At 38.8% G+C, this 15,611-nt stretch overlaps 1 protein-coding gene across 1 annotated transcript in view; it reads left to right on the forward strand.

Annotated features, from left to right (window-relative positions):
• Positions 1-15,611, forward strand: part of ZNF277 (zinc finger protein 277) — a 42,313-nt gene that overhangs the window by 16,469 nt on the left and 10,233 nt on the right. Inside the window, exons 3-7 of the mRNA XM_033057673.1 lie at positions 3,069-3,157; positions 4,858-4,940; positions 11,831-11,922; positions 13,295-13,405; positions 15,183-15,315. Coding sequence (XP_032913564.1) covers positions 3,069-3,157; positions 4,858-4,940; positions 11,831-11,922; positions 13,295-13,405; positions 15,183-15,315 — 508 coding nt within the window. The remainder of the gene's footprint in view (positions 1-3,068; positions 3,158-4,857; positions 4,941-11,830; positions 11,923-13,294; positions 13,406-15,182; positions 15,316-15,611) is intronic.

Raw genomic sequence — 15,611 nt, forward strand, 5'->3', positions numbered from 1 at the left:
GGATTACATCATTTAAAATGAGTGTGTATGTGTGCTTGGTGTTATTGAGAGCTTTGGAAAAGTAGAGATCATCTTTTTTCAAAGACATTTTGGGATGGTTTCTGTTAGCTTTTCTTATGAGCAATTTGCTGCTGGACTGTAAGGTTGTTTTCCTATTTCCCTCCCTCTCCCTTGTGCCTAGATATTGCTGGGACTAGGGAGCTCAGTTTTAGAACACACGGCAATTCCTGTGTTTGACATTTTTCTGTATATCCTAGGGTCTTCTCAGGTCCTGTCACTAATCAACAAGTTGTGTGCAGACTAGAAAGCTGTTTTTTTGGCAAAGGCCATTCCAAACAACCAGTTCTCCTAATTAAGGGTTTTATTTGTGTAGTAAATTACTACCCATGTACAATGTCCTAAAGCTGTGTATTGTACACAGAAACTGCTCAGTACAGGATCTCTCACATTCTGGGATGCAATTTGTTTGAGCTACTTTAAGGACAGTATTCCCCCATCGAAATCACATTTAATCCTCAACTATGCTTTACAGTACTATAAAGCAATACATACAGCTGGGACTCCTTCTACAGCTGTGTCGTTGATCATGTCACCAGGGTCACATTTGGCTTTTTCTCTCTTAACTTCCTCCAGTAGCTGGCATGGCCAGCTGGCTTGTAACTTCAGAGACAAGGCACTTACTTGGCATTTTGCTTTCCACAGTAATTGTATGGGCCAGGAGGAAGGCTAGACAGTACCTGCTAGTCTGTAGATAGTTCTGCTGTAGTGTTTAAGTGTTAGACAGATAATTTCTCAAATAAAATTAGTTTTCTAGTAGGTCTTCTGTTACTAGGTACTAGACCTTGTGTCTATCAAGACTCAAAAAAAAAAATAATATAATTTAGGAAGAGAAATATAAAACATATAAATCCTTAATAAAATGTATGAGCTTAACATTGCTTAAAATTGAAAATGGATGGCAGTTTTTGTTTGCTTTTCTGCTGAAGGCAGGCAGAAGGAGAATGTACTGTTCTTCGGAGATAGTGCTAGTATCTCTGGGTAAGTAAAGGAATCAGAGCTGCTCAGTCATGGACCACCAGTCTCAGTGTGCTTGGGGGAATTATTTTGCATTAATAGAAATGTATTTTAAAATCACCCCTTCGAAAAGTGCCCATTTAGATTCTTTTTGCTGCTAATGCAATTGGAAGGTAGCCAAATCTTACAGAAAGTGGCCCCAGGATGTGAAATGATGGAGTTGTTGCTCTGAAGTGTGCTTTCTCTGATTTGCTGTATTAGTAAAATAATCTATGCGCAAAAAAGAGAGTATATTCTGAAGTGTTGAACTGAGGTGTGGAAAATAAGGGGATCAACTCTGTAAAGATAGTATTCTTTTTATACTTAGCAATGAGTTACAGCCAGTCCTAGGAATACATTTCTTGACAGAACTGCAAGAAGTGGATAATCCAGAAAAGACGAATGCTAATGGAAAATTTTTTTCTTTATATTTTAACTTTGAAGAATAAAGATAAGTTGGCATAAGGGCAGAGGGAAAAGATAAGGGAAATAAGCTTCTGCTTCATGACTAAACATGATCACTCATTCTGTCTCCCTGGAAGTATCAGAAGGCATTGGTTTTATCTGGTCATTGATTATTTGGGTTAAGTCTTATGAAATCCTTTCGCTGTAATTTCTGTGACAGTTACGGGCAGGTGAGTTTGTACCAGTGTTCATTTCTCTCAGTGCAAGAGACAGACATTTATTAAATGAGCTCTTGAAATCTCTCCATTTGTACATTTATGTCTTAAAAGCTCAAGGATGCCTTGGTCTGGAAGAACTGCAATTCTGTTTAGCAATTCTTTCGATGTGCATTGCAAACAGTGGAGTAGGCAGGGGGAGAACCAGACTCAGCTCTCACTTACTGGCTTCTGATGAGGCTGCTGAATGAACCTCAGCCACACGTGCTGGCTTCACTGCTCTGCTGCACCAGAGGTTAGTCCTCTTCATGTCAGGGTTAGCAGAAAGACGTGCTGGTTCCTTGGCTGTTGCAGTTGAAGTCCTCAAATATATTAGGTGAGATGGTAAAGGCAGTGTGTGCCACTATGGGATGTGATAGCTGTGGCAAGTAAACTTACCAATTGCACAAGTATTAAAAGCTACAGCTATTTAAAAATGCTCTCATAGTAATATCTGATTTTTAAATCATTCTTTTCCTAATTTGGTGACACATAATAAGAAGCTAACATTGAATAGCCTTTACCTTACCGGCTCTCACATGATTTATATCATACATTAGTATAAATTTAAGCAAGCACTTAAACAATATCAGATCATTTTTTATAGTAAAAAGTCTGACTAATTAGCACAAGAGTTGCTTGGTTCCCTTCATATAAATGAAGTGATGAGTTCTTGGTTAGACAGTAGCTTCCTAGTTCAGTGGAAATCTAATCTCAGTTGTGTTCTGTTGATGCAGCTGTAACACCAACAAAGATAGTACAGAATGTTTTTAAACAACTGTAGTTGACGGGTTAAACTTTCATGATGTGTTTAGGTCTTTTCTTATTCTGTCTGCTGTCTCACCCCCAGGTGTTCAGGGACTTCATTTTTCTGTCTTTCTAGTTTTCTGCCAAGCTACAGCTTTCACTGTAACTCCACAGGAGACCTGCCAAAACCTCACTTTTGTCAAGTTGGTATTTTTACTGAGTTTCAGCTTCCTGACTGCATCTTGCACAGAGCACAATATTTTGGGAATTTGAGAATGCTCTGTAATATATCTTTTCAGTAAAGATGCATCTGAGTGGCATTTCTGTCTGAAGATGTGAATAGGTCATAGTGTTTATGCAAAGCTTGGTGCAAATCTGCTTATTGAGTTCTTCACTTTGACAGCATGGGTAAGCCCAGTTTAAGTGAAACTGAATTAATTTCATAAAATTGAAAACTAATATGAAGGAAGAAAAAAGGAATACAAGAGTTAAAAAAAGAAACAAAAACAAGAATTTAGAGGATGAAAAAAAACAGGAGCTAATCAGTTTTTTATTAAAAGTTTTTTGGTGTTTGCTTTTTCACTGATCATCTCCCTCTTATTTTTAAAGCTACATCTTGTACTGGAAGAGGAGGTTTGCAGAACAGCCTATCACAGACTTTTGTAGTGTGATAAGAACAAATTCAAAAGCTCCATTAGGTAAGTATGCTGCTTCCTTACTCTCTGATGGGCAGATCATGTGATAATTTCTGGCATATACTGCTGCTTTGATCAGCCGAGTGTGTCTGACACTAGGTCAGAAAAGCACAGAAGTAATGTTTAACTCTTAAGCACATATTTAAACTTACCTTTTCCAAGGATTACAGCACGTGCTTCAGCACTGTGCTGAGTGAGGATGAGCTCAGTACATGCTTAAATGCCCTGTGAACCGAGGCCTGTTGCAAATCAAGGCCTTGAAGCAGAGCTGCTCACATCATGTCTGGGGAGACGTTGGTACCCACTGCATAAAAAATTAGTTACAGTCCTTGCAAATGATGAGGAACATTCCCAGCGAGTGCCTTTTCTGACTTCACCCTGCCCACCACCTGCACTGATGCTGCTAATTCTTCTTGGACATCAGGGCCACAACCCCCCTTCCTTCTCCTGCCACAGGGAACACTGTCCCAGGAGTGTCAGATCTTATCTTCACAAAAGCCAAACAATTCTGCAGTTTTCTGGACTCCAGCACAGGTCTGAAACCACAGTTCACTGTTCTGCTGCATTGGTATGGTGGCACAGTCCATCAGAGGAACAGTGTTGACTTTGTGAAGGAAGTGGTTTTCTCAGAAGTAGCTGATGCATTGCTTTGGCTTTCCTTTGACAGAAAAACACAGATAAGAACTTTAGGGCTTTTCTGCATCTTTAATTTCTCAATGGAGACCTTAAAAGAGAAAAAACAGTACATTCAGCTGGCGTCAGAGATGGTTAGAAAGTGAAAACTGAGTAAAAAATGAATGAAAGTAATTTTTTTAATTATTCAAAATAATTTTAAGAAAAGTAGCCCTGGAAAACATGAAAATCACTCCAAAAATCATAATTCTGTTTCTCTTACAAGCATCTACCACTCAGTTTGAAAATTGCAAATCATGCACCAGAATGGCAGAATTATGAAATACCAATGAGCCTTCTCCTTCCCTCTCTTTCTCTCCTTCTCCTTTCCTCCTCATCCCCTCCTCCCCCTCCAGAAAATTGTTCTTATCTCAACCCATTATCTTTTGTATTTTCGTACATGCTGAGTAGTTTTAATTCCTTTGAATAAAATTCGTTGCCTTCTTCAACTGGATATAACCATAGATAGTAAAAAGGTTGCTAAAGATAAAATATGTGTAAAACTTGTAAGTAGAAATGTAAATGAGGCAAGTCTCGATGTATGGTTCTGAACAGTTGTGTATATCCACAGGTGGAAAAATACTTGATGGTGAAAGTTAATGTGATAGATCTGAGCAAGGGGAGGATAAACCAAGTTATAATAGCTACTGAAAACTGACAATTACTTAGGGAAACAAGTGATAAGATAAAATTAAAGGTGATTTCATATTTCTTTTATGCTGATTTTAATCTGTAATCAATACAAATACTAAATGTTTTCTGTATCCAGATGAACCATCATAAAAATGAATAAAGCTGGTAGTGGAGAAAAGCTATGCAAGACTTTTGCCTGCATACTCCAATATAAGTATGCACAAATATTTAAACATGCTTCATTAAATTACGAAATTAAAGTAACTGACTTTTATAGGTTAAAAATCACATTCTTACGTTTTTAATGTATTCCAAAGTCTTAGCAAATTATCTGCCAGTAATATTCAAAGCAGCTGCAACTTCCCATTCCTTACTCGCACTTCCTAATCTCTTAACAGAGGAACAGGACAATTATTTTCTTTTATGTGATGTTTTACCAGAAGACAGATTACTTAGAGAACAGCTTCAACAAAAGAGACTGGTAAGAAATTACTCTTGTTTCATTTTTTAAGGTAAACACTCCAATACAATAAAAAATAATAATTTAGTAGGCATTTTAAAGTTAAAGCATTTTTTGGTAGATGGCAAAATTCTGAATTTTTTAAAAATTTTTTTAAATTTCCCTAGCTGCTGTACAAACATACACAAATCCCTTGTTTATATCTTTTGTCTTGGGGTAAATTTGCAGGTTGTATCTCAGTGTTCCACACAAGTGAAGAGTATACCCAGAACACTGAAAAAGTGTGCCGAACATTTTTCTTTTTGCAAGGATCTGCAATGCACTGACACGGTATCTTTCATGTAATAATACACATCTAGGGTAATTAGTAAAGCAGAATTCAATGTGCCATACTGTGAGCAGAGAAGGTGATACTTATCTACAAAATCTTTGAGCAAGTTGTTTTCGTCCCTTCATACTCGCTTTCCCAGATTTCATTAATTCACAGTCTCGTACTAACAAGCACCATGGTGTGTGAGTGAAGGAAGTCTGGCCAGTATTGTTTCTGTGAGATGCAAAGGACAAGAAACGCCAGCTCTTGAGTCCACATGAACCATTCTGGTTGTTCTTGCCTGATGGTAACCGAGTACTTTGGACAGACCTTGCTGAATTTTTAGGCATTGTCAGTTCTGAATGGATGGTCCTTCAAGTTCAACTCGTGCTAATCAGATTCCAGGAGTCTTAGTCCAGATTATTGGCCAGTGGGTTTTTTTTCTGTTTTCTTGTTTGAAATGCACATCTGGAGTCTGGTTTTGCTGTTGGGCTAATTTAGAAATGAATGCTGCATGGTACGTAGCAGCCTTGTTGACAGTCTCCTCATGTACATACACAGCATGCAAATAAAGACACATTAACTGACATGCGTTCAGAATGAAGGAGAACCTTACAAAACCCAAAATCTAGTTCTAGGGAAATTGGGATTGGCAGGTAAAATCCACTTGGTTCAGGTACTCTGTGAGTGCTATTTCCATTCACTGGCAGCAGTAATATTCTTCACCTTGAAGTACATGACTAGTGAATTCCCGGAATTGGAGGAGTATGTACAAGTCTACACAGCTTTCTATAGGATCCCAGCTCCTGCAAAGGAGAAATGTAGTTCTTTCACTGGGCGTTTCCCATGGAGTTGGAGTTGCCTGAGCTGAAACCTGCATTCCTATGCAGGCCCATTGGATTGGCATGGACTCAGAAAAAAACAGCTGATGCACTCATGCCTAGCATGCTTTCCTTCCAAAGCTATCTGGGATCAGTAAAAAAGGTTTGTCAAGATCAGTATTTTACCCTTGACAGCAGCTAAGTGTCTCTGGTGTGTGCTGTCTTCTGATCTAGTGGTGATTCCCAAAATACTCGTTTAGTCTCCTGCAATTGGCAGCTCAAACGTTTCTGAATTCAGCAATATAAGCCTCCAACTCTGAACCCGTAAAAACTTCCAGGATCCCCGCTACGTGCAGGAATGAGTTGCTCAGGCTAGCCACACACTGTGAGAGAACCATCTGCTTGGTCCTTTTTAACCTGTCATGTCACACCTGGCAGGTTTTTGCATTAGAAGAGATAGTGAAGAATTTGTCCTTAGTATTATCCAAACCATTCGTGATTTGTCTCCTGATTTATCTGCCTTACATTATGTCTTCCATTGGTCCTGTGCTGGAGTGCACGCTCATGGCAAAGGATAGCAGCATCCTGGGCTGTAATTAGGAAAAGTGTTGCAGTCAGGTCAAGGGAGATGATCCTTCCCCTCTACTCAGCACTGCTGAGACCACATCTGGAGTGCTGGGTCCAGCTCAGGGCTCCCCAGTAGAAGAAAAATACGGATTTGCTTGAGCAGCTCTGGTGCAGGGCCACAAAGATGCTTAAAGGACTGCAGCATCCTGCATACAAGGGAGGCTGAAACAGCTTGGACTGTTAAGTCTGGAAGACAAGACTCACTGGGGAACTTAGTGATGTTTATAAATATTTGATGAATGGAAAAGGATTCAGGTTATTTTCAGTTGTGCCCACCAAAAGGACAAGAGGTAATGGGCATGAATTAAAAATCAGGAAATTCCCCCAAAACCCACTTTTTTTTTTACTGTGAGGGTGATCAAACACTAGAGCAAGTTACCCAGAGAGGTTGTAAATTCTACCTCTATGCAGACAGTCAAAAGAAAACACATTTCTGAGTAACCAGGTAGAGATGACCTTGCTTGGGCACAGGGCTTGGACTTGTTTCTCTCAAGAGATCCTTTGCAACCTCCATGATTAGATGATTTGAGGTTGAGGAATGCTTTTCGGTGGTTCTTCACAGTGCATCATTACTGCACTTCCCTGTATCTTTTACGGTTTTCAACAATTCTTTTGGGTTTGTGAAAGGTATCTTGAATTTTGCATGTGGTCATGCAGTGTCATAATATTTGTTTCCAAAGTGTATATCATGTTTGTGGCTTTGAGGGAGGAGAAAGGGTTGTGACTGATCATGCAGCTGATGGTTTCGTAGAACCATTTTATTACAAATAATACCTCCTGCTATAAATGGGACTGTACTTTTTTGGTTTTTAAAGGGCATTTGTTTCTGATTTTGTAATGTTTTGTACTATGCAGTCCTGTACCAACTAAACCTTTTCTCCACTGCAGTGCCAAGGGCATGAGGAGTCTGTTAGCAGGTGACATTTCCTCAAACTCTGGAATTAATGGAGAGTTTAGCCCAAAGCAATTGGTGATTTTTTTACAGAGTAATTCAATTAGGAAAAAAAATTATTTATATATATGCATTCTTATTATGGTGTGAAATAGTTTGCAATTGTCATTTTTTTGAATATCAGAATTGTATCCTCAGTTTTTACCAAAGGATTTTGTGAAATCAAGCTGCAGCTGTAGTTGGGGCTAATGGACCCACTGCTTTAGTTACAGCAATAAAGTTTGTTTATTTTTTCATTTCCTTTTGCTGCAATCTGAGCGTTGACTTGCAAGTTAAATAGATATTTTGCTTTGTAAAGCCCTTTACCTCCAGACAAGTCCAGCAATTAAGAGTGAGCTGGCAAATGGGCTCATGTGAGTTGCGTAGAATAAAGAAGAACTACACAACTTCTGGTGATTTTTCTGCAGCCTTTGAATCCTAACTGCTGTCTCCAGCAGCAAGACCAAACAAGGACAAATGCTGTCTTTAAAATGTGCTGCCTGAAGCATTTCATTCTGCAGTTTTGAAACTCCAGTTTAGGAATATTTCAGGCTGTATTGCAGCAGGGAGCTAGCCAAGGTGGATGTCATGCAGAGACATAATGGTGACTGTGATGTATTGAGAGAGGCCAAGGAATGAGACTGAAGTAGGTTAGACAGCACAGCTTGCTGAAATAGCTGACAAGGCTGTGAAATACAAAACAGATATGGTCTTTTGGAAAAACAGTCTTGACAAAGAATTCGTACTTGTGAAGCACTACCAGGCAAGGAAGTCCTGGCAGCAAAACTAGAGATACATGGAGGGACAGTGTCAGTATCAGTCACCTGGGTGTTTAAACAAAAAAGGAACATCCTTATTTTTTTGAAAATACATACTTCCTACAACAGCACTGACCTTGTCTAGCTGTCATGTATACAGCTATTCACCCATCCTCTGGTTGGTAGTTCTAGGTGAAGGGGCTTCTCTTTCTCCCAATAAGACCCTGAAGAGGAGTCTTCACCAAGACTGCAAGCTGTACCAGCTTCCCAGGAAGAGCTGTTTGTATGATTCCCAGTTTGTCACAATCTTAAGCTGAGACAAGGTTCAGGGGGTTGAAGATATGCACTGGAAGGGATGGAGATGTTGGTCCAGTTTAGTGTAATGCAACATCAGAAATGCTTACTGAGTAGCTGGTAATGTCAGCATGTTAAAAGCTACTTCTGAGTTCTATAGGCCCTTCTTTGCCTGCATTGGGGATTTCGTTGCTTTTCTCAAGCACTCTGGAATCTTGCCCATCCTCTATCAGTTTATTAAGACTTGTCATACTAATGGTCAGAAATAGTTTTATCTGATTCCGTAGTGAATGTTGGGCAAATTGTGTCAGGTCTGAATACATTTAATGTCCAGCCTTTAACTCTTTCTTATCCTTTGCTGATCTTGATTCTTTTTTCCTTTTGTTTTAAATGTATTTCGTCAATAGTTGTGACATAATTAGACTGAAGCCCTGCATGTTCCAGGCATTCTTCTTTGCCTGTGTTTGGTCTCTTGCTGCACTGGATCTATGCTCTTTTTTGTTGCTTGTTTCTTATGTATTTGAAGGTGGGGGAAGGTCAGTTTTTCCTATTTCCTTTTACTGTATTAGGCTATCTCCATCTTCTTTGCATGTCTGTGTTGAAACAAACTTCACCTTTCTCCTGCTTCAGCTTGGCAGCCTGTGGTATGTGTGTAATGTAATTTCAGCCCTCTTTTTCTTTTCATACATCTTTGCACAGTTAGTCTTCATCCTACCAGGAAACTCTTCCTTCCTTCCTTTGTTTTAATTGACTCAGCTTCCTGAATGAGCTGTAAGTATGATGTCTTCTACACCAGTGTCACAGTACCCTTCAAAGTCCGTCATCTGACCTGTCACTGATTACAGCGTTTTCAGGTGTAGATTTTAGTCTGTAGCACTTCAGTAGCTGAGTCAACTCAAGAAGAGGAGCACTAGGGAAGAAAGAACCTAAGAGCCAGTGGGACAGCTTGAGGATCAATTCCTTATGCTGTTCCAGTTAGTCATTCCAATGTTAGTTTTGAACCCAATCTCTGTGGAGTAGGCTGGAATTAAGGGTGAGATACAGGGGAAAAAAAAGGATAAAAAAAGGAAACAAACATTTTTTTAAGTGTTTCGGATATTTTTGTCTTGGTGTCAACAATGAATTAATGCTGACATCCCCAAACATTCAAGGAGGTTGGAAGCTGGTGCAAGTATTTAAGCAAATTGCTCATTTCCTGCCTCATAACTTCAGTTTCTGCTTGGCATACATTACCAGAATGCCTCTGCTCAGAAAAATTTCCATTTTATGTAAGTTATTGTAATTGCTGTTCTCCTTTTGGAGTCCCAGCAGTGAAATTGAGGGTTAGAAATGTCTTTAGGGAAGAAGAGCAGCTTGTTGCTTTTGTTGTATTTGATGTGAACTGGTGCTTTTAATTCCTCACCTGTCCAAGTATCAGATATGCTTTCTGGTTTGGAAAGCAATGAAAGCAATGTCAATTGCAATGAAAGCTGCCGATATTTCATAAAAAGGAGGGTCTACCTTGGAAAATATTTTTTAAATTGTGTTGAGTAAATTGGTAAAGCACCAATGCTGGGTTAGTCAAAGCTTCCAGGCTGCCATGTGTGCTGGTGTAGGGGGAAATGGGAAGGGTGAGAGTGGCAGTAGCATTGTCTGTATGGAGAGCACAGTATGCTTCTCCTTCCTCCTCAGACATTGCTGAGAGCAGCTGCCAACAAGGGCTTCAGTAAGCAATCTGGAGTTAGAGTACACACTTTGTAGCACAAAAACAAACAGAAAAGCACCAGCATCTGTATTTTCAGGGTAACAGACATTTGGCTATGGTTTCTGAGTGGTGTGGTTGAATATGGGCCCCAGCACCCACAGACCCCAGGCCAGGTGCATCTCAGGTGCAGCACTCTCATGTGCTCTTGACAGACATCTCATCAGCCCGCTGCCCCTCACTGGGTGTAGCATGCTGCTTTTGTGGAAGAGAAGTAGAGAGCACATTTAATTGCCCAGTGTCAGCCTCCTGCCATCTCTCAGTGGGATGTGGTGTGGTACATCCACACCAGCCCGTCTGCACTGCAGGACACATGGGGGCCTTTCATCACAGTACCTCAAGCCTTCCTCTCATTTATTTTGGGGTTTAGGGGGTGTGTCTTTTCTCTTTTCCTTTCTTTTCTACCTTTTCTGGAGTTTATCCAAGAGGCAAAACTGAATTCAGGTGGACCCTATGGACAAATTTGGGTGTTAATCCGCATAAAAGAGTTACCAAAGACACAGGTGAGAAACACAGTGAGAACATAGGTTCTAAAGAGATAAAGAGATTGAGAAAATCCCCTAAGAAATTCAGTCAGGATCCTGAATGTCAGAAAGCAGGCAGTAGCACCTTCATGTTACACAGAAATTAAGTCCTTTCCCAGTTATCAGTACTTAAAACACAGTATGCTGCTAGGCTGAAAATATGCTATGTTTTAATCCAGACATTGATTCTCCCATGCCCCATGTGATTGTGGCCTTTCCATCTGCAGTGCATAGTAACTGCACAGTATAACTACACTGCTGCTCTTACAGCAACGGAGACAAATCACCTGCTGCTTGATTTTGTTGTTAGGAATGTGCACCAAGAGTTGTGAAGTGTCTGACCCAGCCTGTTGCCCTACCTTAAACAGAGCCAGAGTGAAGGCAATGACCTTCTCCTTTTCCCTGGGATTGGTATGTGCTTCTTACAGAAACTGCCAGGGCTGTGTCCTGTATTAGGAGAAAGCCCTTTAGGTTGCCTGCAATTAGCCATGCAGGATTGATTTTGCCATTCCGCTTGGTGTTGGTTGTTTACCCATAAACCTGCTCATTGATACCAGAGGTAAACCTGAGTCACAGGTAGAAACATTAAACTGATACATTTTATACAGAATTATTTCAATAGTTGATCACTGTGGATTGTATTTATGTCCATGCTCCATGTATATAAAGTTAAGAGAATTTTACTGGAACTTAACTGGGACACATACTGCCTTTGGAAAGACTTCGAATTTTTTGTGAGAACCCACACTGAAAACATACTAACATCTGGTTTGTGCCAGCAGCACATTTGAATTTTATGTGTTCGTTGTTACCAGTAAGGATAAATATGTGAAATAAGCTTATGTGATAGAATGATTTTATGATTATGATTTTGTCTGAATAACTGTATCTGTTTCTTTTCATAGAGAGAAATTCTAGAACAGCAACAACAAGAGAGATATGACACAAGTTTTCATAGTGTGTGTATGTTCTGTGATCAAGAATTCACAGGAAACAGGTTTGTTTATTGCCCTGTTTGCTTTTGTTTTATTTTTTGGTATCTACTCAGCGTCTTTGTTTATGTTTTCAATGGCGCTGAACCAGTTAATGCATAATGGTAGGACTTAGAATTAAGTTTAAAGCATAGTTTAAGTATTTCTTTCAACTGAAGTGCCATTTTAAATAGATCCTGTGCTACTTCTCAAACCTTTATTTGTTTATTCCAGTGCAATTATTTCTACAACACAGTATGTTGGAGTTGGAACAAACCATTTTAAACAGAAACTTTTTTTTGGCAGCTGTTTTAGTGACAAGGACAGCTGTGTAAGCCTGTGAGATGGTTAAATTTCTTTTTTATCCAGTGGTACATTTGCTTATTTAAAGCTCACCTAACTAGTGTGAATTTAAATATCAAATGAAAAAGGGGAGAGGAAAATTAGAGTGAGAACACCCCAGGACAGAGGGCTTTACAGCATCGATCAAGTGTGAACAAGAATTGCATTGAAGTGCATGCTCCAAAGAATCTTTGTTTATTCAGAGTAAATCAGTTTCAGTTGGAGAGGCTAAGTCTGTTTGCATGGGTAGTTCTGGTAGTCTGGAAGGGTAGGATCATCCAGGGTCATATTCCTGCAGGTCATCCCAATGTCCTATGAGTGTCCCTCTCTACTGTCTGGTGACAGCAAAGGAACTTCATCCTCTGCTTCCTCTTGGGTCTGGCAGGCAGAGTGCGTGTTTGAAAATCATGCCTGGATAGTGGTAAAAGGAAGTGTCAACACTGGGATATTTCTTTAGTCCCCAAAAGCAGAAGCTGAGGCATATAGAGAGGTTGGGTACCTAAGGAATTAACCAGTATGTCTCTGTTAGAAGAATATCTTATTTGAACATCCATTATGTTTATTCGTGTACACTTTTGAGTGCTTTCCATGTTTCTAGTGCTGTGTGAAGCAATATTGATGTAAAAGCACATTGCATCCAAGAATTTCTGCTCTGCTAACCAGCATAGAGAAGTCTGACAAATGGCTTTTTAGAATGTTTCTCAAGAGGGTTGTTTGAAATGTGATTTGCTTATACAGGGTAATGAATGAACTTTGCTAACAGTGAGGGTCAAAATAAACGATACTGTAATTTTCATTTAAAGGGTTATATTTCATGCATGTGGATGGAGCAGTTGAAATGTAACTGAATGTTCAGCAGAGCTGAAAATGAAAAATTTCCTGTTTCAATAAAATTGCAATCCTTTGTTTCCTAACGCTGGCAGCAAGACTATTACTGTTTATTTAACACTGGCTTTTATGCAGTTTTAGAGCCATTGGTGCATTTTAAATCACTAATTGAATAATTCTTATATATATCCAAAAATATGTTACATTCTATTTGAATGTCTTTTGTAGATCTCTTCTTCTCAATCATATGGCAAGAGAGCATGCCTTTAACATTGGGCTGCCAGATAACATTGTGAACTGCTATGAGTTTTTGGCTGTATTACAGGGGAAGCTTGACAAGTAAGTAGTTTTCGTTTTCTGTTTTCAATAAACTTGAGTTGTATTTCTTTTAACTTGGAAATTGTAGGTAAAAATTAATTAAATTAATTCCACATTTGTGTCTAGTTAAGAAGCAAAGAGCATGTAAACTTATTGTGAGTCCTCTTAGAAGTCTCTGTTGACTTATTGAAAGCTAATTTTTAACAGTTCATAGTATGAAGTCAATGCTGTGTTTCAGTTACCTGTTGCACAGTTTGACATCAATAATAGCACATGCCTTTTGTTCATAACTGTTAGCATTAATGTTCTTTCTCATCATGACAAACTTTTTGCTAAACATCTCTTTAATCTCTGAATACAGGGTCCTTGTTCCTGTCGTTGTTTGCCTCCATATACCATTGCTGTGGGATGTTTGGTCTCTCCTTTTGTACTGCTTAGGGAGTAAACCCAGAGCAGAAGAGGATAGATACATGTTAACTTTTTCCAGAAATGAAGATGTATTAAGAATTCCTTTTCTGTTATCATTGGTGTTGCCAAATGCACTGAATTACCATACTCACTGATAATTTGCAGCTCTACTGTTTATCAGTCAGACCTGAGGCTTTGAGTTAGACGGAGTTTTCTCAAAGCTGATCCTCTCTGCAGTTAATGCACGTGCTGAAATTGTGTCCAGAGTAGTGAAAGGCCACTCCCCCTACGGCTAAGAATACACTTATTAGCTATCCTAGTAGAATAGTATCTGAGAATAAATTACTAGAGGAGAAAAATCTTGTTTCAGGCAAATAAGACTACATTATGTATGCTGACAGAAAGCCTTCCTTACTCTTCATGGGAATGCCTTTCTCAAGTAGAGCAAACACTTTGTCGTTAGCAGGTGGAACAAAGCAGATATTAAAATTCATAGATGTATTCTGGCATCAGACCTATGATTCACCAGCAAGGCAATCTTGATTTGAAGTCTGCAAGCACAGGGAGAAGTCAAAACTTCTTAAATGTCTTGAAAGGCAAAATGATACTGAGAATCCTGAATTTCTGCTCCACACAAAACATCTGATGGGAATCTGGAACCAAAACAGTTTTATGATGATGATTGATCTAAGGCAGTGCATATACTTCTGTTTTGCTTGAATTGCTCTGGAAGACATAATGCTAAATAATGCTTGCATGTCTATGTACACATATGCATGTACATATGTGTATGTATGTCTATCTATGAATGATACATACTTCTGAGTGTGTGGATATGAATTTACTTACTGAATTTTACTTCTTAGGATTTCAAAACCCATTGACCACCCTGGCAAACTTTCATTTGCCCCTGCTGTAGAGGTAGAACTATAAAACTTTCTGTTTAGCTAGTTTAAATTGTTTCAAAAGATAGTTAGTATGTTCAGAGTTTTGTTTTTTTCACTCTGAATTACAAAGAAACAATTACAGCTGGATTGGATGTCAGTGTAAGTCCGTGCTGAGTTACAGAGCTCACACAGTGAGCAATCAGCAGCCTTTCTGTGCCTGCTTTGGGTAATCTGACTTTTCTCCCACTTTGCATATGGGGCAAACAGTAAACTTTTTTTGTTATCGCTATCTTTCATTTTCTGACACTGTTATTTCTGTTTAATTGACTCTGCTGTGATCCAAGATTATCTTGTAATTTTCTTTTCAAATGAGTTTTTGTTTCTTTTACTTTGATCTGACATGCTTAGGTAAATCTTACTATATATAACTCCAGCTTATTTAAGTTTATTATTTTGTACTATTTTCATTTTAACATGTTGACCTGTTTACTTTTTTATCTTAGCTTGCAGTGTTTATACTGTGAAAAAGTCTTCAGAGACAAAAACACACTTAAAGATCACATGAGAAAGAAGCAGCATCGCAGAATCAATGCCAAAAATAAAGAATATGACAAATTTTATATCATTAATTACTTGGTAAGCAGATCTATGAATAATTAGCAAATTGACTAAAGAGATACAGACATTATCTAGTTAAAAGTGAGTAAATCCAAACTAGCAATTAGTATAAAGGTCAAAAATCAAGTGAAGGATTCTTAAGAAGTATGCTCATTTATGGTGTGATATTCTGGATAATTGTCAAACTAAGCACTAGTAAACATTTTTTGTTGAGATTTGATTTTGAGAGATGCAGGAATGTCGCTTGAAGAGACACTAATCATCATGTCATTAGTGCTTAGTCTCTGCTTTAAAAACAGAAGGGAAAGTGAGAT

This window comes from Catharus ustulatus, chromosome 4 (assembly GCF_009819885.2).
Source record: "Catharus ustulatus isolate bCatUst1 chromosome 4, bCatUst1.pri.v2, whole genome shotgun sequence".
Taxonomy (NCBI): Eukaryota; Metazoa; Chordata; class Aves; order Passeriformes; family Turdidae; genus Catharus; species Catharus ustulatus.